The 23,164-nt window shown below is 48.4% G+C and overlaps 1 protein-coding gene across 3 annotated transcripts in view; it reads left to right on the top strand.

The window, feature by feature from the left end:
* Positions 1-23,164, top strand: part of lama5 (laminin, alpha 5) — a 102,920-nt gene that overhangs the window by 28,316 nt on the left and 51,440 nt on the right. For all 3 annotated transcript variants that reach the window (XM_030733768.1, XM_030733769.1, XM_030733767.1), the window contains exons 3-13: positions 2,855-2,972; positions 4,247-4,365; positions 5,007-5,177; positions 6,580-6,677; positions 16,586-16,701; positions 20,403-20,521; positions 20,610-20,700; positions 20,826-20,960; positions 21,597-21,656; positions 22,016-22,156; positions 22,786-22,923. In XM_030733768.1, coding sequence (XP_030589628.1) covers positions 2,855-2,972; positions 4,247-4,365; positions 5,007-5,177; positions 6,580-6,677; positions 16,586-16,701; positions 20,403-20,521; positions 20,610-20,700; positions 20,826-20,960; positions 21,597-21,656; positions 22,016-22,156; positions 22,786-22,923 — 1,306 coding nt within the window. The remainder of the gene's footprint in view (positions 1-2,854; positions 2,973-4,246; positions 4,366-5,006; positions 5,178-6,579; positions 6,678-16,585; positions 16,702-20,402; positions 20,522-20,609; positions 20,701-20,825; positions 20,961-21,596; positions 21,657-22,015; positions 22,157-22,785; positions 22,924-23,164) is intronic.

Consider the following 23,164-nt stretch of genomic DNA (forward strand, 5'->3'; position numbering starts at 1 on the left):
GGAATTTTTTCACTGATATTAGGGCCTTTTTAGAGATACTTTATTGATCCTGAAGGAAATTAGCGCCCCCCGATGGCAGCTTTTCTTGTTTTATGAGACGTTGTATCATTGTACTTTAATATATGTTGATGGGATGCATGAGTTATCGGGTATATCAGGTAAAATATACCTGACGTTCGTGATGTTAGAAGCAATAATGAAGCTGAACTGTGCATTTTCACCATCGCCGTGTTTCAGTTTTAAATCCTCCTCAGCTTCCCGACTCTAACGGGACCAACATCTCCAACATGAACTTCCTGTTTCTTTTGGGAAAGAGTTCACCGAGCTCAGAGATCAGCTGATTTTCTCACAGCCTTCTATCCAATCAGATGTCTTTTTACAGCCAGAGCCCCCTGCTGGACATTACAGAGAATGCAGGTTGAAGGTATCCATCCATCCATCTTGTTCCGCTGATCCTTTTCAGGGTGACGGGGGCTGCAGCCTATCCCAGCTGTCACAGGCTGAGAGGCGGGGTATACCTGGACAGGTGGGCAGCCTGTCGCAGGGCTCACACAGAGAGTCAGACAATCATTCACACTCACACCTGTGGGTGATTTAGAGTCACCAGGTAACCTAACCCCACTGACTGCGTGTCTCTGCAGCAGATGTGGTACATCAAACCTCTGTGGCTAGGACATTAACCCTTTATTGACTGGTTATTAATACTTGTGACCACAGCATGTAAAAAGTGAGAGAGCGCGAGCAGAGACAGATCCACACGGAGGAAGAGGAGGCTGACAGACAGATGACTTCATGATGAAGTCTCATATTTCCTCTCTAATGAAGGTAAACTTCCTGCTGTGGTTGCATCACCTCGGAAAGGAGCAACCATCAGCCGTGTAGACATGAATGCGCTGCTCTGAGATCTGTGGGGACGTCTCTGATCGTCCTGCAGCTGCAGCCACAGCTGAACATCTGACATCAGCTTTTTGACAGGCGTGTGTTTTCAGGTGACTTCCTTTAACCCTCTGAGGAGCGGAGAGGCCTCACTCTGTTTCCACACACACACGTGTTCATGTGCAGCAGGAAGGTTTATGTGGAGGCAGCTGAAGTGAAACTCTTTAGCAGGTTAAAGGACAGAAATCGATCTTTTACAACAAGAATTGCTTTGATGTTTCTGGATGCTCTGCTCTGAGGCCCACGGTCCCAAAAAAGAAGGATTATTCTGAGCTGTGAATCATGTAAAGCTGCTCTGAGTCCAGGAACAGAAATATGGAGCTTTATTTAAATGAATGGAACTGACTTTGGTGTTTAAATGAGCAGTTTACCGGTTTGAGACAAAGTGTTGGACAGATGGTCCAACACTTAATTGTTATTAATCTCTGTCTCTCCCCCCTCAGCAGATGACCCCCCCCCTCCCTGAGCCTGGTTCTGATGGAGGTTTCTTCCTGTTAAAGCGAGTTTTTCCTTCCCACTGTCACCAAGTGCTGCTCATAGGGGGTCGTTTGACTGTTGGGTTTTCTCTGTATTATTGTAGGGTCTTTACCCACAATACAAAGCGCCTTGAGGCGACTGTTTGTTGTGATTTGGCGCTATATAAATAAAATTGAATTGAATTGAAAATTGAATAGATGGATGGACTGCCCCCGTCCTCCTCTCTGTTCTCATCACGTCTGACGGTGCTCACTGTGAAAGGAGGAAGTGGGAGCTCACAGGTCTGATGCCAGCTGATCAAAGGCTGTGTGAGACGGACCTTCAGCAGGTCTGCTCATTTATTAATGTGTTCATAACTGTAAAGCTTGATTTAAGGCAGCAGAAACATTCAGGTCTGCGTCTCTGATCCTTTGTGAAAAAAAACTACAACCTTTGCAGGTGTTAGCACGCTGAGCATGAACTCTTCTTCTGCAGGTGGATGGAGGTGGATGGGGTTCTTCTTTCCATCTGCAGTGGTGTAGCTGGTGGTAATGAGCCGGCGCTGCACCCCCACACGAACTCATGAAGACTCAGAGGTGTCGGCTTCGTTTGCTAACAGTTCGGTGCTTGTTGGGTCTGTGATGTGTGGGGCCGATTCCTGAAGGGGAGCGAGGATCCTCAAACTGAGGATGTTACAGTTCGTGTCTTTAGAAATCCAAGTTTGCTTCATTTTCACGTTAATCAAACTCAAAGTGAGATCTTTTAAAAGCTCAGGACCAGCATTTTCCTGATATTCCTCCTCCTGCTCTCGTGGATAATGAGCAGTTATTTTTAGGTATCATGGGACCAAAGACTGAGACTTTCAGGACGGGAGCCTGGAGAACTACAATATGAACCAATCAGCACTGAGCTGCAGCCTCCCGCAGGACGTGATCAGCTTCCATTGTTGTTTCAGTTTGTTTTGGTACAGCTGGGGAATCGTTTCAAGGTCGGACACACAGCAGTTTGTCATCACTGTCCAAGCAGCTTCAGGAAATGAGCGAGGGATGACGGGTCGAAGGGAAAAGCTGTCCAGAGAAGCCGCAGGGCTGCAGGAGCATCTGGTGCTCATTAGGAGCTCAGCATCAGCTTTGTCAGAAACTCGTAACATCGTGTGTAACAGGACGCGGGCGATCAGACGTGACGTCTCCTCGGGGAGCAGAGACCGTACAGGTCAGCTGTTCGGGTCAGAGTGACGGTTTTATTAGAGGCAGCTTCTCTGGTTTTCATTTACCTGTAAACTCTTCATACTCTGATTTTCCTCCTCATCTGCTTTCCTTTCTTTACTCTAATATTCATTCCTTTCATTTTTAATTTAGTTCTGTCCCATTTTATCCTCTTCCTGCTTCAGAGCTGAGTCCTGCCTCTCCTACATCGAAGGTCCAAACCAGTAAAAATCTGTTTCTTCTTCGTGTCTCTGCAGCTCTTCCATGTGGCTTACGTGCTGATCAAATTTGCGAACTCTCCCCGGCCTGACCTCTGGGTTCTGGAGAGATCCATTGACTTCGGGCAGACCTACCAGCCCTGGCAGTACTTCGCCTGTGAGTATGACACAGAGTCCATCAGCATCGCCTCATCCTGACCTCCTCGGGTCAGTTTAACCTCTAATCTCCATTAAACAGCAGCACTGAGGCCCGGGGGAGGGGGGGATTACATCATAGGGCTGCCAGCTGGTTGGCTGTGACAGCTGTCAGTCCAGGTGAGCTGCAGGGGAATTCCAGGAGTGTTTGTAGACAGGTCGCAGCTTGATGTTTAACCAGCAGGCGGGGTTTGGAGCAATTTATTTGCATCATTAAAACTTTAACTGTGGAGGACGGTGTGAGATCAATTAAAACGTGACAGCTTATTTAATTTAATACATTTTAATGTGAACGAATGCTTCGGTTTGATCTTGCCCTCCTGCAGAATCCATCACTGCCAGCTCTGAGATCTCTGCAGGCTCAGTGCTGGCTCTACTGCTGGTTCTGCTGCTGGTTCTGCTGTGGTACCTCTTTAAGATCAGCCTACAGTTCAGAGGGTCAGGTACTGGCAGTATTTAGGGCAATTTCTATGGAAAAAATACCTTTTAGCCACTCCCACACCTGCTGACATCACAGCATCCCACTATGGCCCCAGTGAAACTGTGATCCTGCACCTCTGCCAGGTTTTTGGACTGCAGTAGCTTTTGTTGGGTGTGTGTGTGTATGTGTGTGTGTGTGTGTGTGTGTGTGGCCGGCAGGCCTCTGTGTGGCTTCCAGGGCCTGCGAGTCGCTGTAGATCAGGTCTACAGCGAGAGGTTTCCTCGGTGTCGCTCAGCTGCCTCCTTTGAGGTCAGACTCCTCCTCCTCCATGTCAGACTGCAGCTGGTGATGGTGGTCCTGGTTCTGCAGCAGATGGAGAGCAGAACCAGGACCACCATCTGGAGAAGATAGAGGAGGGACTCAGAGGAGCGGCTGCCTTGGTATTAATGTCTCAAAGCAGTGTATAAATGTTTGCTGAGGAGACACAAACCAGATTCTTTAATAATTCACTTCAGAAAGCGTGTTCACCTCTTTTTGGACTGAATTTACCATCACCCAGAATTCCTGTGTGGAAACAAATAAACAGATGTTGGTTTAGAGCAAACGCACAGCTGGAGATTATGACTCCAGCTGTGGTGCGTTTGAGGAGGGCAGCTGGTGAGAGAGCAGATGTCCACAAACCCAGAACATCCTCTAATTATTAAACTGAGGTGGATCATTGAGACGTGTGTGTGTGTGTGTGTGTGTGTGTGTGTGTGTGTGTGTGTGTGTGTGTGTGTGTGTGTGTGTGTGTGTGTGTGTGTGTGTGTGTGTAGATTCCAAGAGAGACTGCATCGAGCGTTTTGGACAGAGCACCATCGAGAGGATCAGCCACGATGACGACATCATCTGCAGCACCGAATATTCCCGCATCGTGCCGCTGGAGAACGGAGAGGTGAGGCGTTTGCTTCGCTGTGATGTCATCAGTGACTCGTTGATCTGTTTGAAAAGTCAGCGAAGCTCTGTAATCATTTTCCAAACCCGGCGTTAAAGAGCCGTTTCTCTGTCTGTGCACTAACTGTAGACGCTGTGACGGACGTGGGTCGCTACAATAGAATAAAATGATTAGAATCAGAATAATAAATGATTAAAATCAGGAGTAGTTTCAGGCCAGCCGGCTGCTGTCGGCTCATTTTCTGGAAAGAAAGAAAATCGTTTCTCTGAAAATGTTACCATTCTGCTGCTCATCATCTTTAATACAGATGCAGTTCGATGACAGGTGTCATTAAAACATCATTTAACTGTAAATTCAGTCCAAAAATGAAGAACTGTAACAACTGTTAATGAGATAAAAGTTAAAGGATTAAGGAGAGCGTCACCATGACGTGGTTTCCAGCACCTGTGCAGGCCCCGGGTACCTGACAGTTTCATAAAAATACTGAGCAGGACGTAGAAACAGAATGTGTGCATGACTGAATAATGTTCAGAAAGGGAGGGGCTAGCTGGAGGACAGGTGTTTGCAGGTAGGTCCGATAAAAGGCCGTGAATGCGGCGTTTATCTAACCGTGTCTCTGTTCTCCCGCCCGGTGGCCTCAGATCGTCGTGTCTTTGGTGAACGGTCGCCCGGGGGCGATGAACTTCTCGTACTCGCCGGTGCTGAGGGAGTTCACGAAGGCCACGAACATCCGGCTCCGCTTCCTGAGAACCAACACGCTGCTGGGTCATCTTATGGGCAAGGCGCTCCGCGACCCCACCGTCACCCGCAGGGTAAGCAGACCCGTCACCCTGTAACCACCGAGCTCCGGCTGACTGCCGCTGGCTGTTTATAGCTTCATGCTCAGAAACGATACTGAATGGATTCATGTGTCATCTGTTCAGCCTGTGCAGCCGTCGCTGCCTGAGGCTTAAAGAGGACCCAGCATGCAGTGTGTTATGTAGTTTATGTAGGAACATGTAGTCTGGACATTTTGTGGAATATTTACTGTGTATCCCAAATTAATATGAGACTCTTACACCTCAGAGCTGTTAGATTAAATCAGAGCGAAGATTAGCTTTAGCTTTAGCTAGGCAGAAATCTGTTTACCTTTGGACAGAGCCACACCGGCAGGTTACACCTGTTTCCTCTCTGCGTGTTAAGATAACCGTGTCTTTAACCGCGGCTCCAACTCGTCACAGAGAGATACTTTATCACTGCCCCTTGTTACCGAACTGGATTTTGAGTAGACAAACACGGATTGGTGCAGCATCTTCAGTGATGTTGACGTTCCTGAGCTCTGGGTATGAAATGAGCTTCCTCTGAAGGGTGTCTGGATTCTCCATTAGAACTGAGTCCTGAGCAGAGCCGGTGCTCCTGCTTCATCATCTGAACATTACACCTGCGTACCTCCTGGGTGAGGTGTTATATATCCAACTTGGAGGAGACCCTGTGCCAGAGTCTGGATGGATGGACGGATGGATGGTTGGATGGATGGATGGATGGACGGACGGACGGATGGACAGATGGACGGAGGGATGGGGTTTTAATTGGCTTCTTGCTGCTTTATGGACCTTGAGGGCTTTTAAAATTCTAAAACTATGGAGAATGACTCCCAGATCAGACTCAAACTACGGTCATCTGCTTCGATTTGACATTCCTACACCCTCTACCACAGCTGCACCATGTCTGGATGTCTTGTTCTTTGTTGTACGTCACGATCCGGTCTGGAGCAGTACCCTGGGCATCGATGCTGAAACAGTACCCGGAGTGTCAGCAGGTGATGAGCAGCTGCTGCAGCACGAGCGTTTCTATTTTCCTCGGTTGATCAACTTTTCGATGAATTCGTTGCTCCTCAGTCATTTGGATTTGAAAGCTTCTGAAACTTGCACAGATACTCTTCAGGTAAGGCTCTGCAGAACGGGGCGATTGATGTTTAACTTCAGTGGCTTCTCCTGCCTTATCTCGGTGGCCGATTCCTCTGAACCTCAGTGTGAGTATTGATTAAGCAAAGGGCGACAGAATGTTCCAGATTTTCATTTCTTTGCTTTTTTATTTTGTAAAGAATAAAAAGTATCAGCTGAATGAAATACTGTGATATAAGTATGAGAGCGGAGCTGTGAAGGCAGTTGTGTGTCAGTGTGTGTCTGAAACTGCGTCATGATCGTAACTCCTGCTGTGTGTGTGTTTCTGTAGTATTACTACAGCATCAAAGACATCAGCATTGGAGGACGCTGTGTGTGCAACGGACACGCTGAGGCCTGCGACGCCAAAGACCCCAACAACCCCTACAAGTAAGAGTCTAAATACACACACACACGCTTGAATCTGTGTGTCTGCGCCCACACTGCTGCCCACATCTGAGCGCACACAGTCACCAGTGCAAATTACAACACTCGTTTCCCCCGAGCTACGAGTCTGCACTGAACCACGAGGGCTTCAATTACTCCTGTCTGGGGTGTCGCTCCGTGCCAGAGCTGTCAGGTCTCCACGATGACATACCTGCAGCGCAAATAAGACACGAGACGTGTTTGAACCTGTGCTGGAACATGAGGGTAAAGCTGGCATTCAGCGCGGCCTCAGGAAACCTGCAGCTGCTCACTGAACTGCAGTTATCACTGTGTGGTCTGAGCAGCTACACAGTATCAGTAAATCACAGCCAAGCTGGTCGTGATGTGATGGTACACGCTGAGCAGCGGAGCCACAGCGAGTGTGTACAGAGAGGACGTAGGCTCTCTGAGACACCGAGGACGATGGAGACAAAGATGTCTAACAGTCTGCAAATAAAAACTCATCTTCTTTATTTAGTCTTTACGGAGGGCAGACAGAGCTTGTTTTAACCCACGTGTGTGTGTGTGTGTGTGTGTGTGTGTGTGTGTGTGTGTGTACCTCTCTGTGTGCATGCACAGACCTGCAGTCCTGCTGTATGTTTCTATATGTCTTGCCTGTCTGTAATGCAAATAATCACCCATTCTTTAAAACACACACAGATACGAACCACACACACACACATGCACAGACACACAGACACACACACACACACACAGACTCATGGAAGAAATCTGCCTGATGCAGAGCTGCTGTTACACATGATTAATTTGGGAGGAAAAGAGAGATTTGGGGATGGGGGGCTGGGAGCAGCCCCCAGCTGCTGGGATGCTTTACGCTGTCATCCTGACATCCTGCAGATATTTAAGCTGTGCTTTAATTGACACTTGATAAAGAGATGCAGGGGGCTCAGTCTCCGGCCTGTCTCCGGCCTCACTGAGAGCTTCAGATTGTTCTGATATTTCTGTTTAGCTGCTTGGTTTATTGTTTGCTTTGTCCCAGGCTGATGAAGCTGGGAGCAGCAAATATTCTGCTGCAGAAAGTTTCTCCTCATTGAATAAAGATTCGTGTTCTGAGCTCTTATGAGATGCATGTGAACACACGTTTTTCTTTGGACGTTTTGCAGAAAATCAGGTCTGAATATTTTCCAGCCGGGTTTTCCTGCTCCACCTGGAGCTTTGGACTGAAACTACACACACAAGCACGATCCAGCAGTGTTAATTTCATTGATGAAATATTTTCATCATAGTTTTCGTCAACGACCCTTTTTTTCATGACAAAAACAAGATGATAACTAAATAAAAACTACCTAAAAGGATAAAAATGATAACGAAATTAACTGACACTTTTGTCAACGAATGAAAACGAGAGGAAAATACTTGGCAGGGACGAAATCCAATCAGAACTGATTTAATTTTGTGACAGGGCGGGACAAGTTAGGAAAACATCCAATCAAATGCACAGTCGTACAAATTTGCTCTAAACCCGGGAAGACCAAACTAGCCTGTGATTGGTCGTTCCTTCCGATAGAACTAAGTGATGTAAACAATGTCAGCAGGGAGAAAGAGAAGAGCCGATTATGGACACATTTGTCCTTTGATGCTGTGACAAACTAAACGATGTGTAAACCATGTGGGGCGACTATCTCAGGTAAAAACACGACAAATCTTAAACAGCATCTGCAAACCAGTCACCCAGATCTCCATGCAAAGGTCAGCATTTTAATGTCATGCAGGGTAAAGTGTTTTTCCCAGTTTGTGTTTAGAGAAAATCTCCACACCGCGGTGGATTAGCCTTTATAATCTTAGTCCTGAACACTGCCCTGTACCTTTCAGAGCGCGTCGGATTATCTCAGGAAGGTGGTGTTAATTCTTCGACTAAAACTAAAACTATTCAGATGACTAAATTATGACTAAAACGAAATCAAAATTTGCTGTCAAAATTAACACTGCGATCCACCCAAATACGGCTTTCTTCTATATTCCTGATTGATAGATAAGAAAAATGATCCAGTTAAAGTAAACGAAAATATTTCTTATAATCCTGATGGTTTTCCTTTGGTTGCTGCACGTGTAGCTCACAGCAGGAAGTGCTCTGCATGCTTTAGGCTCACAGTGAATGGTGTTAATCGCACATCGGTGCAGTCAGAGCTGCAGCCCTGAGATGTTCCTGCTCCCCTGAGCGCCGTCCTGGCTGCTGTGAGCAGGAACGTGAGCAGAAACAGGAACCAGGACAGTGTGGCGTCCTCGGCGTGCAGCCCAAAAACACACATTCGTGCATGAATCCATGCTTACCTGCTTCTCTCCACATAACTCCTCTACAGCTTCACCTGTGAGATGGAAAAGGAGAAGTGGAGGGAATAAAAACGAGAAGCAGCTCGAGAGAGACGAAGGGTCAGGCTGATGAAGCTGAAGGGACCGAGAACCTTACGATCTGCTCCTGAACTCTTTGTTTTAGTGTCTAATGTGTGGAAACTCACGCAGACCTAAAAACCTGCATCAGCCTTCAAATGACGGCTAAATAAAAATAAATAGAAATGTCTCTACTGAAGAACCACTGAGCATCTAGTGTTAAATGTCAGCTTCATCATCTGTGTTTCATTACCTTTAACCTGCTGCTGAGCTCAGCACTGCAGCGCTCGCTCACCTGCAGCCTGCACACACCTGCAGGACGTCCCGACAGAGTCCAGGCCCATCTCGCCCCCCTGCATTCCTTCGCTCTGACGCGAAGCAGACGACCACGATGAGGTCACGAGGGATTTATTAGAATTCCTTTATCCCGCGTTCCCATCAATCCGACACCTGCCGGCACGAAGCGGCGTGACCTGTTCTGTTCCCCCAGCCTTCATTTATCTCATTATAGGAATATTTTAAACATTTTGATTAGAATATAAACCAAACAGCTGCTCCATCCCTCTGTTTAAAATACCACAGTCCCCCCGAACACTCTTTATACCCTCTGCTGGACCACAGCTGCAATCAGCTGAGTGTCACTAACAAAGCAGAGCAGAGTGTTTAAACAGTGTTCTGAGGTCAGTTTAGCTCAGTGGAAAAATCATCTTTCTCTCCTGCATAAAGGCAAACATGCCGATAGTTTCCCTCCAGGAATCAGCTGACATCTGAGAGTCTCGCTGATGCTGTCATTCCTTATAAGGATGTGATGATTCTCATTCTCTGTGATAAATGCAGGAACGGCACAGCAGGAATCAGCAGCACGTGAGTCTGCGTCACTGCGCCGTGTAGTTAGATTTCTGCTGCAGGTTAAAGGTCACAGTGCAGGGTTTCAGGCAGGATCGCCGTGGTTATGACACACGTAGATTTAATATAGAAGCAAAAATCCCTGAATATGAATCATAAAGGTGAGACTGTGGCTCGTTAAACTGTGGAGGTATAATACACACACACACACACACACACACACACACAGCTTTTATTAGACTGACACTCTGGGACACCTGTCAGAAACACACGAGGCCGGCCGCCTCCCACAGTGTTTAACACACGCCGGCTCTGTGGACGCAGGTGTGCCTCCGCTCTGAGCCCGAACTGAAGCCGGTGCAGCAAAGTGGGAGCAGATGGTGCCGAACGCGTCAGACCGAGCGAGCGGCTGCACACGAGTCCCGTCAGGTTTACAGCGTGCCGAGTGTCCCTCCTCAAACAAAGTGCATCACTTTTCACACAAACACAGAAGGCCCACTGTGGAAGAGAGCCAGAGATTAATATAACTAATGATTAAATGCAGAGTGAAAGAGGTGAATGAAAAGAAACACTCAGTGCATCATGGGAACCCCCCAGCAGCTGAGGCCTACAGCAGTCTGAAAAGGCGGATTCACACCCAACATGTGTGTGCAGGTGAGCCTGCGCGTGCATGCAGGCAGAGAGATTACAAACAGACGTCACTCTGCTGCAAACACTGCCTCCGAGGCCCGGAGGTCATTCCTGCTGTAAACACACCTGACGGGCTGAAGGCTGAGCTGCGTCTGCAGTTCATCATCAGAGTCATTCACACTTTATCTGAACACACGTTTCCCATAAAACGTGAAACCTGAGAGAAAAGCTCCAAAACAAACACCAAATAATCAGATATTCTGTCGCCCTCCACCCAGTGTGTAACACTCAGTCATGAACAGGTTAAACCAGCATCGGGCTCACAGCCGTCCAAACAGGAAGTGGTGAGCTGGGTGGAAACCCTCCATTGAAAGTCGTTTCCTCGACGCAGCTGACCTCCAGAGGAGGAAGGTCAAAGGAAAAGGTGATGGAGAGTTACTGCATGAATGCAGCTGAAGGTGAAACACAATCAGCTCAGCACATCGACCTTTCTCACACACACACACACACACACACACACACAGTTCAGTGATGGTTGTGATGTGGATGAAGAAGAGGAGACAGCTGTAACACAGCGAGGGCGCCTGAAGAAGTTTAAGCTGTTGGAAGTGTTGAAAATATATTTGGATGATGATCCTGATGGGATTCAGATCTGAACCTTCTTCAGGTGCCCTCGATGTGTTACAGCTGTCTCTGAGAGCGCAGGGCCAAACCTGATACTGACTTCCTGTTGGCCCTCCCCAATTTGGTGATGTCTGTTCTGCAGCAGGTAGATTTTTGTGAGCAGGTGAATTAGTGGCGTATGGATCCACAGTTATTTGGTTACCTGTAAACAAATCCACGCTTCATGAAGTCAGGTCAGAGAAGCAGTTTCCTCGTGTGGAAGGACGGAGTCTCCGTGTCTGCAGAGAACCTCTGGAAGCTAACGTGAAGCTGTGTGATGGATCCTCTGAGGGTCCCTCAGAGTTACAGCCCTCTGACATCAGCTGATGTTCAGAGGATGATCTTCTTCTTCAGCTTCGTTCCCTCTGCTCCCTGTTTCTGCTTCCTCCTGCTGTGTTTTGGTCCCACTCTGCGGGCTGCGCGCTAATCCGATTAAAGCCGGCCGAAGCCATCACACTCGGACCATGGGGGGGGCATGAACTCTCTCACAGCTTGGGGGGTGTGTGTCCTCCTCTGAGTCTGTGATGGTAAGGAGGCAGCTGCAGTCAAGGAAGGGTCAGATGTTTTTACCCAAAATACACCAGGCTCTGTGTGTGTGTGTGTGTGTGTGTGTGTGTGTGTGTGTGTGTGTGTGTGTGTGTGTGTGTGTGTGTGTGTGTGTGTGCGCGTCTGTTAAGATTAAAATTAAGATTAAGATTAAGATTAAGATTAAAATAGTGTTTATTTGTCACATGCACAGTTATACACAGTACAATGCACAGTGAAATGTATTTTGTACCTGCAACCATATATACACACACATATAAATAAGAAGAATAAGAATAAAAAAGTAATTCACACTATACAATATACTCTATATACTATACACTATACACACTTTTATAAATTATAATATTTACATTGTGCAATAATGGTCCAGTTAGGGCTCAGAGTTGAGCAGACGGATGGCTTGTGGGTAAAAACTCTTCTTCAACCTTTCAGTCTTAGCCCTCAGGCAGCGGTAACGCCGGCCTGATGGGAGCAGGGAGAAGAGAGAGTGTCCGGGGTGGCTGGGCTGTTTTAGGATCTTCATGGCCCTCAGCCTGCACTGCTTGGTGTAAATGTCCTGCAGGTTGGGGAGGGTGGTTCTGATGGTCCGTTCAGCTGAGCGAACCACCCTTTTTAGGGCCATGAAGTCCTGCTTGGTGCAGTTTCCCATCCAGGTGGTGATGCTCCCACGCATGATGCTCTCGATGGTGCAGGTGTAAAAGTTCCTGAGCACCTTGAGTGGGAGCTTGAAGTCTCTCAGCCGCCTGAGGAGGTAGAGACGCTGTCTGGCCTTCTTCACAGTGATGTTTATGTGATGAGTCCAGGACAGGTCCTGTGAGATGGTCACTCCCAGGTATTTGAAAGTGTCCACTCTTTCCACCTCAGCACCACTGATGACAAGTGGATGGTAGTCCCTCTGCTGCTTCCTGCTGAAGTCCACGATCAGTTCCTTTGTTTTGCTGACGTTGAGCAGGAGGTGGTTCTCCTGGCACCAGTTCTCCAGGCGGGAGACCTCTCTCCTGTAGGCTGTCTCCTCATTGTGAGAGATTAGTCCCACAACAGCAGTGTCGTCAGCAAACTTGATGATGACGTTGGACTCTGACGTGGCCTCGCAGTCATGGGTGTACAGTGAGTACAGCAGAGGGCTGAGCACACAGCCTTGGGGGGATCCAGTGTTGAGGGTGAGGGAGGATGAGGTGAGGTGACCCACTCGTACCACCTGTGGTCTGCTGGTCAGGAAGCTGTGAACCCACCTGCACAGGGATGGGCCCAGGCCCAGGTCCAGCAGCTTAGAGACCAGCCTGGAGGGAACTATGGTGTTGAATGCTGAGCTGTAATCTACAAACAGCACTCTCACATAGTTCCCCTTACCAGTGTCTATGTGTGAAAGGGTCTTGTGGAGGAGGAAGGATATGGCGTCATCTGTGGATCTGTCTGGCCGGTATGCAAACTGTAGTGGGTCGAGGGTGGTGGGCAGTGAGGAGGTGATGAATGTCTTGATGAGTCTCTCAAAACACTTCATCACCACAGAGGTGAGTGCTATGGGCCTGAAGTCATTGGGGCTGCTGGGGTGTGGTTTCTTTGGGACAGGGACTATGATGGACTTTTTAAAGCAGGTGGGAATCACACACAGTTTCAGTGAGAGGTTGAATATCACTGTAAACACAGGTGCCAGCTGGTCAGCGCAGGTCTTAAGGACACGTCCACTAATACCGTCTGGTCCAGCCGCTTTCCTGGTGTTTACACGTCTAAACGCCCTCCTCACGTCGCGCTCCGTCACAGTGAGTGTCTCCGCCCCTCCGGCCGGGAGCGCAGCGGGCTGTCGGCTTCCCGACTCGAAGCGCGCAAAGAAGATGTTGAGTTCATCAGCCAGAGAAGCGTCGGCACTCACCGGGTGTGTGTGTGGTGCTTTGTAGTCCGTGATGGTGCGTAGTCCCTGCCACAGTCCCCTGGAGTCAGACTGTTGTAGTTGCTGTTCCAGTCTGCGGCCGTAGCGATGTTTTGCCTCTTTCACCGCTCTGCGGACGTTGTATGATGCAACCTTGTAGTCCTCCATGTTCCCAGAGGCGAGGCCGGAGTTGTAGGCAACGGTGCGGGACCTCAGGGCGTCGCGGACAGATTTATCCACCCACGGCTTCTGGTTGGGAAAAGTCCTGATGGTCCTCCTAAGTGAAGTGTCATCAACAACTTTCCCAATAAATCCCACAACAGTTTCCGTAAACTCCTCGATGTCTCCGCCCGCGCTGCTGCGAAACATGTCCCAGTCGGTTGAATCCAACGCACCCTGCAGAGCGGCCTCTGTTTGATCAGACCACCATGTCACTTCTCTCACAGCAGGGGGTTCCTGCCTGAGCCGTTGTTTGTATTTCGGCATGAGAAGGACAGAGGTGTGGTCAGACTTCCCAAAAGGCGGAAGAGGCTTTGCTTTGTAGCCATCTTTGAATGGAGAGTAGCAGTGGTCTAGGGTCCTCTCTCCTCTGGTGGGGCAGTCGATGTGTTGAATCAATTCCGGTATCAGCTTTTTCAAGTTTGCACTGTTAAAGTCCCCGGCTACGATGAGAGCCGCATCACGCTGGTTAGGCTGATAGGTGGAAATCGCCTCATGTAGCTCGGATAGTGCAGTGTTTGTGTCCGCCTGAGGTGGAATATAGACGGCGCTGAAGATGACCGAAGTGAACTCGCGGGGCAGGTAGTGGGGACGGCATTTCAGGGTTAGGAGCTCCAGGTTAGGTGAACATGATTGTTTCAGAGGGACAACATTCCTACTGTCACACCAGTTGTTATTAATCATTAGGCACACACCTCCTCCTCTTGATTTTTCAGACTCACTCGTTCTGTCCGTGCGATGAACACTGAAGAACTCCGACGGCTGTACGGCGTGGTCCGGTATGAGGGGGGTCAGCCATGTCTCCGTGAGACAGATGATGTTGCAGTCCCTTATGTCCCTCTGAAACTGTATCCTGGCCCTGAGTTCGTCCAGCTTGTTATCCAGTAGGGTTTAATCCCGGGATCCGGGATTCCCGGGAAATGCGATCAGAACCATTTCCCGTTTCCCGGGAAACGTTAGACGGGAAACCGGGAAACAAGTCGCGCGCGTCGATTTGACTTTCAGAAAGAAAAGAAAGCTTCAGAATGTTAAATTTAAGGAAATATTGAGAGAATGGTTCGTTTAATGCGAAAAGCATTACTCTTCATTTCAGGCACGTTCAGCCTCCGTTTAAGGCTTCAGCCTCTTCATCTCAAGCGTTTTAATAGAGGTATTACACAGTTGTACTTTTTTCCTCTTTAATTTGTTGAAATCGTAGGCAATGTGTTTACCCTAAGGTATTTTGTATTATATAATTTTATATTATTATATATTGTTATATTGCATTATATAGCCTATAAAATATGCCTGCCCTGAACAATAAAGAAATATCTGTTTAACTTCGAGTGTTTCTTTTCCTCGTTTGCAGCCGCTTACTAACAATCATGAATTAGGATACGGGCCTAATGTGTGAAGAAATTATCATGAAATAGATTGATTTAACATATTTCGCTTTTAAAATGGAGTTGAGTAAAATGTATATTTTTTAGGCTATAAGGATCGGCCAGTTTTTCAAAAGACGATTCACAGCGAACCTACTTTAACCCTCAGACACGGTGTTATAAATTTGTTGTTGCCAGAATGGCAATGACCAAGTCGTAGTGCATTACTCAAGGCCCTGTGTTATGCCATATTATAGTGTAGTACGGTAGTTAACTTTTCAATGACTATTACAGCGTTCCACTGGTGGAGATATAGCGCAACAGATGTCGCCACGACAGCGTGGCTGAGCCTTTATCAATGCTGTGGAGATGAACCGTATTGTTTTGCACCAGCAGTTGTAAAATATCTTGGTATAATTCCATGTACAATGGAGGAATATTCGAATTATATTTGTTAAGGGAGTGTTGAGGAACGATACAACACCGCATAGCTCGAGCACTCAAATGTCGAGATGTAGGTTTTATTGCGTTAATCAAGCTGACGTTACCCCCTACTGGGCATAACAGGACATAGCTGGAAAGCTACCTCTACAATATCACAATAGGTTAAGGCCGACACAGGCTACAGAAGGCCTAATTAAAATAAAAAATAAATAAACTTTTTCCCGGGATTCCCGGGAAATGGCTCGTCATTTCCCGGGATTTGATTCATGTCATTTTCGGGAAAAATATTAAACCCTATTATCCAGTCACTGGACATTAGCCAACAGGATGCTCGGCAGTGGCGTTTGGTGCGCTCTGCGCCTCAGCCTCTCTCTTACGCCGGCTCTTTTCCCTCGGGGCCTTGTCCGTGACCTGGGGGCTCCGCGCCGTCCTTTGTTTGAGCTGGCCCACTGGAAACGCAGGATCTCCTGGGGCCAAGCCGGGTCGGGAGAAAAAGGTGTCAGAATACAGTGTGTGTGTGTGTGTGTGTTTTCAGGTGTTTCTGCCTCTTGGTGTAGTTTATTCTCCTGCAGTCAGTCTCATAATGAAGAATATGCTCATATTTAACACGAGTTCTAATAAAAGTTTCATTATTCAGATCATTTACTGATATTTTTGTGTTTGTGATATTTTGTCACATTTGCTCGTTTCATATTAAAACATTTTCTACATGCTCTCATTGACAGTGTTGTGAAACAGTTTTTGTGAGTGTGTTTCCATACTGTAACTACGCTCATACACAGACATTTTTAAAGCATCTGTCCCAGATCACTCAGGCTGCCTCACTGTGATGGGAACACGGTGAAAACTTCATTGGTGTTCATGCCTCAGGTTTCAGCGTCTGAATCTGAAGCCTCATAAACGTTCGTGATCTCGACAGTGAACCCGTGACTCCTCCTTCACAGGTTACAGTGTGACTGCCAGCATCACACCTGCGGCGTGTCTTGTGACCAGTGTTGCCCCGGATACCACCAGCTGCCATGGAAACCAGCCACGACCTACAGTGCCAACGAGTGTGAACGTGAGCACACACACACACAGACACACAGACACACAGACACACACACACACACACAGACACAGAGTGGGGGCCCTGCAGAGGAATGTGCTGCATGTGTTGGGTCAGCAGCCCTCGCTGGCCTTGGTTAATGAGGCTGAGCGCGCTCAGACCCGTTTACACGAGAGCGCTGAAACACTGTCATTTTGCCATTTTTGAAAAACAGACAGAAACGTTTCAGAAACGATCTCCGTCCACACCGAGACACAAGACGTTGAAATGCTGCAGTTCCTACTGCAGGCCACAAGTTGGCAGTGTGGATATCGGAGCATGTGTGCACGTGCGAGTGCCCCCACTTTCAAGAAGTATCATTTTCACGTCGTTCTCGTGTAAACGGGGCCTCAGAGCTGCTCCTAAACAGGAAGCTGTAACATCAGAGGAGTTCAGACGTGCCTCATGCTGAGAGATCATTTAGAGCTGATCCACCTGCTCCTACAGACGGGAACAGTCGGTGTTTCTTTACTCAGTATTTTGGCTTTTTAATAAAATAATCTCTCCGGGTCTGAGGGGCAGCAGCCAAAGACTGCCGGACCCCACCCACCGCCTCCAGCTCAGGGACCCCAGTGCATCAACCAGCCCACAGACTTCATCTCTCCCACATGTAGTGGGTCTGCCCCGGGTCTCACCAAGGTGTGAAAGGAGGCGCCTCCTTTCACACCTTGGCACATGTTATTATGCACATGAACAACAGAGGGTCATAACCACCTCCAGGGGACTACGCCCACTGCTGTGTGAATACCTGGGTCTCTCCACCTTTGGTTTGAGAACTGAAGAAGTCTTTGAGGCCCCGTTTACACGGAGACGTTTCACAAACCATATAAATTATAAAACTGCAAAAACAGGAAAATACTGACTGGGAGTCGTGCCACCTGAAGTACGCAGATATTTAAGTTAAAGTTTAAGTTAAGTTCAGAAGACTGAGCAGCAGAAGAAGCACTCATGAATCCGCCATTGTGATTGTTGTTGTTCTGTAGCGGTCGCAACCATGGTGCACATGTGCGAGTGCCCCCATTTCCAAAACGCATCGTTTTTATGCGTTCTCGTGTAAAGAGGAGGCCGAAACGCATCAAAACAACACAGTTTTCAATTTGAAACGGTGTCGTGTAAGCAGGGCCTGAGACCACATTTCCACTGCCAAGGAGCCGGTGCTCGTGCCAGTGCTGGATCCAATGAACCGGAGAAACACTTAAGAACGGCCCGCGTTCCCACCACGTTTCTGTGAACTGCTCCTTTACGTATGAGTGTGGGCGGGTCCTCGTCTGAACACGAAGCCGAAGCGCACAAACGTGGGAGAACACGCTCCCCTTTCTGTGCTGCAAATACGTTTTAGGGTCCAAACCAAACTACTGCAGCATCTGTGTGCAGCACAGAGGGAAACACAGACAGCGATTAGAGCAAGACGACAAGTACGCACTTTGTGTCCTTTTATCTGTGATATGAACTGATACAAAGCAGCAAGTTCAGCCTTAGAGCCCAATCTAATTCACAGCCGTGAAAATCGCTTTTCTCCTGTAATACACATGTAATATGGTAGAAAACTTGATGTTGAGACGGCAGAGTCACGGCCTTCTGCCGCTTTCAGCACGCGTTCTTGGTTCAAGACCAGCGAGTTTGCGGGGCCGGAGTTGAACCCGTTTTTCGGCCGAGCACCGAAAAAACGCTGAATGGTTCAAATACTGGCACCGGAACCCCGTTGTGGAAAAAGGGCCTCAGATGAGAGGTGAAATGTCTTCAAGAAACAAAAAGGAGTCCAGTCGCCCTTTTTCAAGCTGCGGACAACTGTGACCTGCTATAACCTACACAGACACTTCATCTAGGAGACTTCCAGGAGGTGTCCTGGTCAATCCACAAAGCACCGAACTTCTGTGGATGGTGGGGCTCGCACGGGTCAACCCTGAGGCCCGGCCAGCAGGGGCTCACTAACAAACTCCTGCATCCGTCCCACCAATCCGCTTTAGTCTCTTTTCCCCACCTGTACTGTGTGGGGAAGAGAGACACACAGGTTTACCTCTGATGTCAGCAAGCAGGTCCTCTGCCTCCCGCCTGCTGTGAAATCCCAGTTTTCTCACTCACTGATTTACAGTACCTGTAAGGTGTGACCCGGCGGAGGTTAAAGGGCATTAACTCAGCGTTATCAGCTGACGCACTGATCCTGAAACAGCCTGCACCACCGTTTCCTGTTTGGTGTTATCAGACCTCTGCTTCTATCTGCACGTGGGCGCCGTCTCTTATCAAAGCTGCAGTTATATTTAACAAGGACCAGCAGGCAGAGGCAGAAGGTTCACTGAAGGTCAGCACGGGGGGAGCAGATGAAACCCCTGTGAAGGAAATGATTCAAAGCAACAGAAACTGCTGAGGAGCTTCAGGTGTGTCTGAGGGTGCACACACATATTCAGTACCAGCATATTACCTACCGTTCACCTATGGCTCCATCTATGCTGGCTCCGCCTCCTGATTTGGAGTGAGAACAAAGGTGTGAGTCACACAGCTGACTTCATTCGGTGCCTTCCGAGCAGAGAGGAAGAGGAGTGACCCACACTTAACCTCAGTGTGTAACGTGAACACACACGCGTGAGCTTTGTCCCCGATAAGAGAGCTGAATGCAGCCGAGCTCCAGACAAACGTGCCCACATGGAGTCAGAGCCTCTGAGAGCGTTTGGTTCTTATCTCAGCAGCAGGGCAGCGCTGGCTCAATAAACCAGCGCTCCTTATCCTGCACACTGATAATGTGAGAGGTTTTCTCAGGGCTGAGGACCGTCTGACCTTTCTCCTACAGAAATACACCAACAGAGACAGCCAGATAAAACCTTTATCTGTCAGAAACACTGCTTTAGGCTGAACTTTTACTAGAATTAATCTATGAAGTCTGCAGCAACGAAGCTTTTCAAACCAGAGAGAGAAATTCTGCTGCCGCCGTCTCAGGCTGAGCCGACAGCAGGCACGTTTGTGTGGGAATTATTCAGGATTACTTCAGTGTGGAAGTTCCCTGAGTAACCACTGTCAGTGACGTTATTAGCGTGAGCTCTGTGTCCAGATGTTGCAGCAGCAGCTGGAGCTGTGGGTGTGCAGGTAGTGTGTGCAGAGATCAAACAGGGTTTGAGTCAGACCTCTAATGATGACACAGCCAAGACCTTCCTGCAGGAGATAATCACAGCTTCACTGTGTGTGTGTGTGTGTGTGTGTGTGTGTGTTGGACTGTGAAAAGATCCGTGAGGTTGGATATTAATGACAATAAGAACACTTGAATGATCAGGAGCGTGTGTCCCTGGTTCTCTGCATCAGCAGATTAAATCAGGCTTTTGGATCAGAGATGATGATGGTGATGATGATGGTGATGCTGCCGCCGCCTCTGATTTGTGGATTATTAGGTCAGAACAGACCGGCTGCTCCGTTTGTTCCTGCTGAGTTCGTTGGAGCAGCTTCTGGTGTTTGGTTCATATTTTTCTCCTCTAAATCTCAGCAATGAACCGGGGACAGTTTTCCCAGGAATACTTGAACTTGGGAGTTTCATAAGTGCCCTGCATCACTGAGAATAGTGCTGAATATAATTCACCTGAGACCTGGTTTAATGAGTCGTTACTCTAATTAGACCAAAACCTAATTATTCTGGAGCTTTCAGTCACACCTGTGATGCTTTTACCTGTCGGATATTTTATTACCTGCAGCCTGCAACTGTCACCGTCACTCTTTCAACTGTCGCTACGACCCCGAGGTGGACCGGAGGAGAGCCAGCCTCGACATCCACGGACGCTACAGAGGAGGCGGAGTCTGCCTCAACTGTCAGGTAGCTGACACACCTGAAACTGTGTGTGTGTGTGTGTGTGTGTGTCAGTCATGATGAGGTAAATGTAACTGGAACTTTTCCCCCTCAGCATCACACCACCGGAGTCAACTGTGAGCACTGCATCCCCACCTACTACAGGTCACCTGACCACCCCATCGACTCTCCGCTGGCCTGCTCAGGTGAGTGACGCACACATCACAGGTGTGCTTTCACTGTCTGTCATCTACTGTGCTCGTCCTCTGACACATCAGCCTCATCATCCTCATCATCCCCCCCGTCCTCCCCCCCGTCCTCCCCCTTGCAGCCTGTGACTGTGATTTGGAGTTCACAGACGGTACCTGTGAGGATCTGACAGGTCGGTGTTTCTGCAAACCAAACTACACCGGGGAGAACTGCGACTCCTGCGCCAGCGGCTTCACCGACTTCCCCGAGTGTTACCGTGAGTTTAAAAACCACCTCAAAGCTCAGAGTGAAATCTGCAGAGCCCTCAGAGGTTCAGCTAAGAACATAAACCCTCCTCTGAGGTTTTAGGACCATTTACTTCTTCAGAGAGTAAGAGCTTCCCCACAAACCTCAAACTTAGAGGCCAGTTTTGGAATCAGAAGCTCAGTAAATTTACTCAACAAAGGCTGTAAGAAATCCCAGCCTGTGTGTGTGTGTGTGTCTGAATGCGCTGGCAGGAAGCTGGATTTCAGGACACAAAGGAACTTTGTTTAATTGACATAAGAGAAGAAAAGGAGCAGGCGGCGCTATTCATGAAACACTGAAGCTGAAGAAACAGGTGAGCAAACCAGGAAGAACAACCAGTCTGAAACAAGCAGGAGGGGCAGGTACAGGTGAGGCCACAGGGCCGAGAGGCGAGGAAACTAAAGTCAGTGTGACAGGAAGTAAAGGTCAGAAACCGGGGGGGGGGGGGGGGGGGGGGGGGTGTTAGGGTTTCTTGTTGCTGAAACGTGAAACACAATAAACTCATGAAAACTCAATAAAATAAATCAAATATGACCGAAGGTTAAACGTTACAGTAAAGGCGGGGCGCCGTTTATCGTTATCTTCATTTCTACTCTCTGTCCTTCAGCCGTCCCCACCTACCCCACCAACAACAACGGGGAGGCCAAACCCGCAGGAGAGATCATCAGTGAGTACAGCACACACACAGGCTGCATCCAACACACAGACACACAACACAGGCAGACAGAAGCTCACATACAGTAAGATTCATGTTTGTGGCTGTAAGTATGAATAATGGTGCTTTATGAACCATTTATAACAACTCTGTTTTTTCAGTTTGAATGTTAACAAGAAGGTTTCACTGCGTTTTGGTCCCACTGATAAAAACAGTCGACTGTCAGCTGATAACACACAGAAACGGGCCGACCTTGGGTGCTTACAGAGTGTGAACGCTCCCACGTCCTCCAGCCACGTTTGCAGGAGTTCTGGGAAAAACAGTGAGCTCAGTGGTATAAAGGAGGCTTTATTGTGTGTCCCTGTGTGCAGACTGTGAGTGCAATGCTGCAGGTACTGTGGAGAACTCGTGCAGGGCCGACCCTCGGACCGGGACCTGCGTCTGCAAGCCGGGTTTCACCGGAGACCACTGCGACACCTGTGCGCCGGGCTTCTACGGGCTCAGCTGTGAGGGTGAGACGCAACACGTCAGTAACAGCTCAACATCAGCAGCAAAAAGTGACATCCCCAATAAATAATCCGAACTCTCATTAAGAACTGGCTCAGAGACATCTACTATTATTATAATTATTGTTATTATTATTGTTATTACACATGTTTAATGCTGCAGAAATGCAGCCTGAGCTGACAGCGGCCGCTCCCTTTCAGTGACTCGTTAAGTCGAAGATAAAGTCGAGCTGCCGTCACAGCTTCGGCTTCAGCGTCTGTCCCACAAAAACTTCAACGTTGGCTCAAACTGTGACCTTTGACCAAAGGGACACGAGGCCCCCACAGCCGTCCAATCACAGAGCAGCACAGAGCTTTGTTTCAGAAACCACAAACAGACACGAGGAATTTCTCAGTTTGTTACCGTCAGTGTACCACCCAGGAGCGCACACACACACACACACACACACACACACACACACAGACACACACACACTCCTGAGTAAACAACAAGCCCTGAGCTGTTAGTCACTGTAAATAGTTCCATGTTAGAACTATTCCATGTGTTTAAAATAAACACACACACACACACACACACGCTGCTCTTGTCTCCCACTCATTTATGGCTCTGTGTTTGTGTGTTTGTGTCTGTCCAGGTTGTCAGTGCTCAGGTCCAGGCTGCCTGGACGGGTCATGTGATGTGGTTAGCGGTCACGGCGTGTGTCGCAGCGGTTTCCAGGGTCCTCAGTGCGATTGGTGCGCTCCGGGTTACTTCAACTACCCGCTCTGCCAGCGTGAGTCCCCCCTCCGTGTTTGATCCGTTCTCCTGTCTCAGGGTCTGAGCTGGAGCTGCCAGCAGGTCCTGAGGCTCTGCTGTAAAGGGACAGTTCTGTTTGTGCTCTAACCTGTGCACAGGTAGCCTAGTGTACCAGCTCTCTCCCCTCAGAAGCTCCTGACATGCTGCTTCCTGTCTGTTCAGTCACTGCAGACAGGACAGAAATAAGCACAGTTTGTGGTGTTAAAGCAACTTTATCA

This window comes from Archocentrus centrarchus, chromosome 7 (genome assembly GCF_007364275.1).
Source record: "Archocentrus centrarchus isolate MPI-CPG fArcCen1 chromosome 7, fArcCen1, whole genome shotgun sequence".
In the NCBI taxonomy this organism is placed as follows: domain Eukaryota; kingdom Metazoa; phylum Chordata; class Actinopteri; order Cichliformes; family Cichlidae; genus Archocentrus; species Archocentrus centrarchus.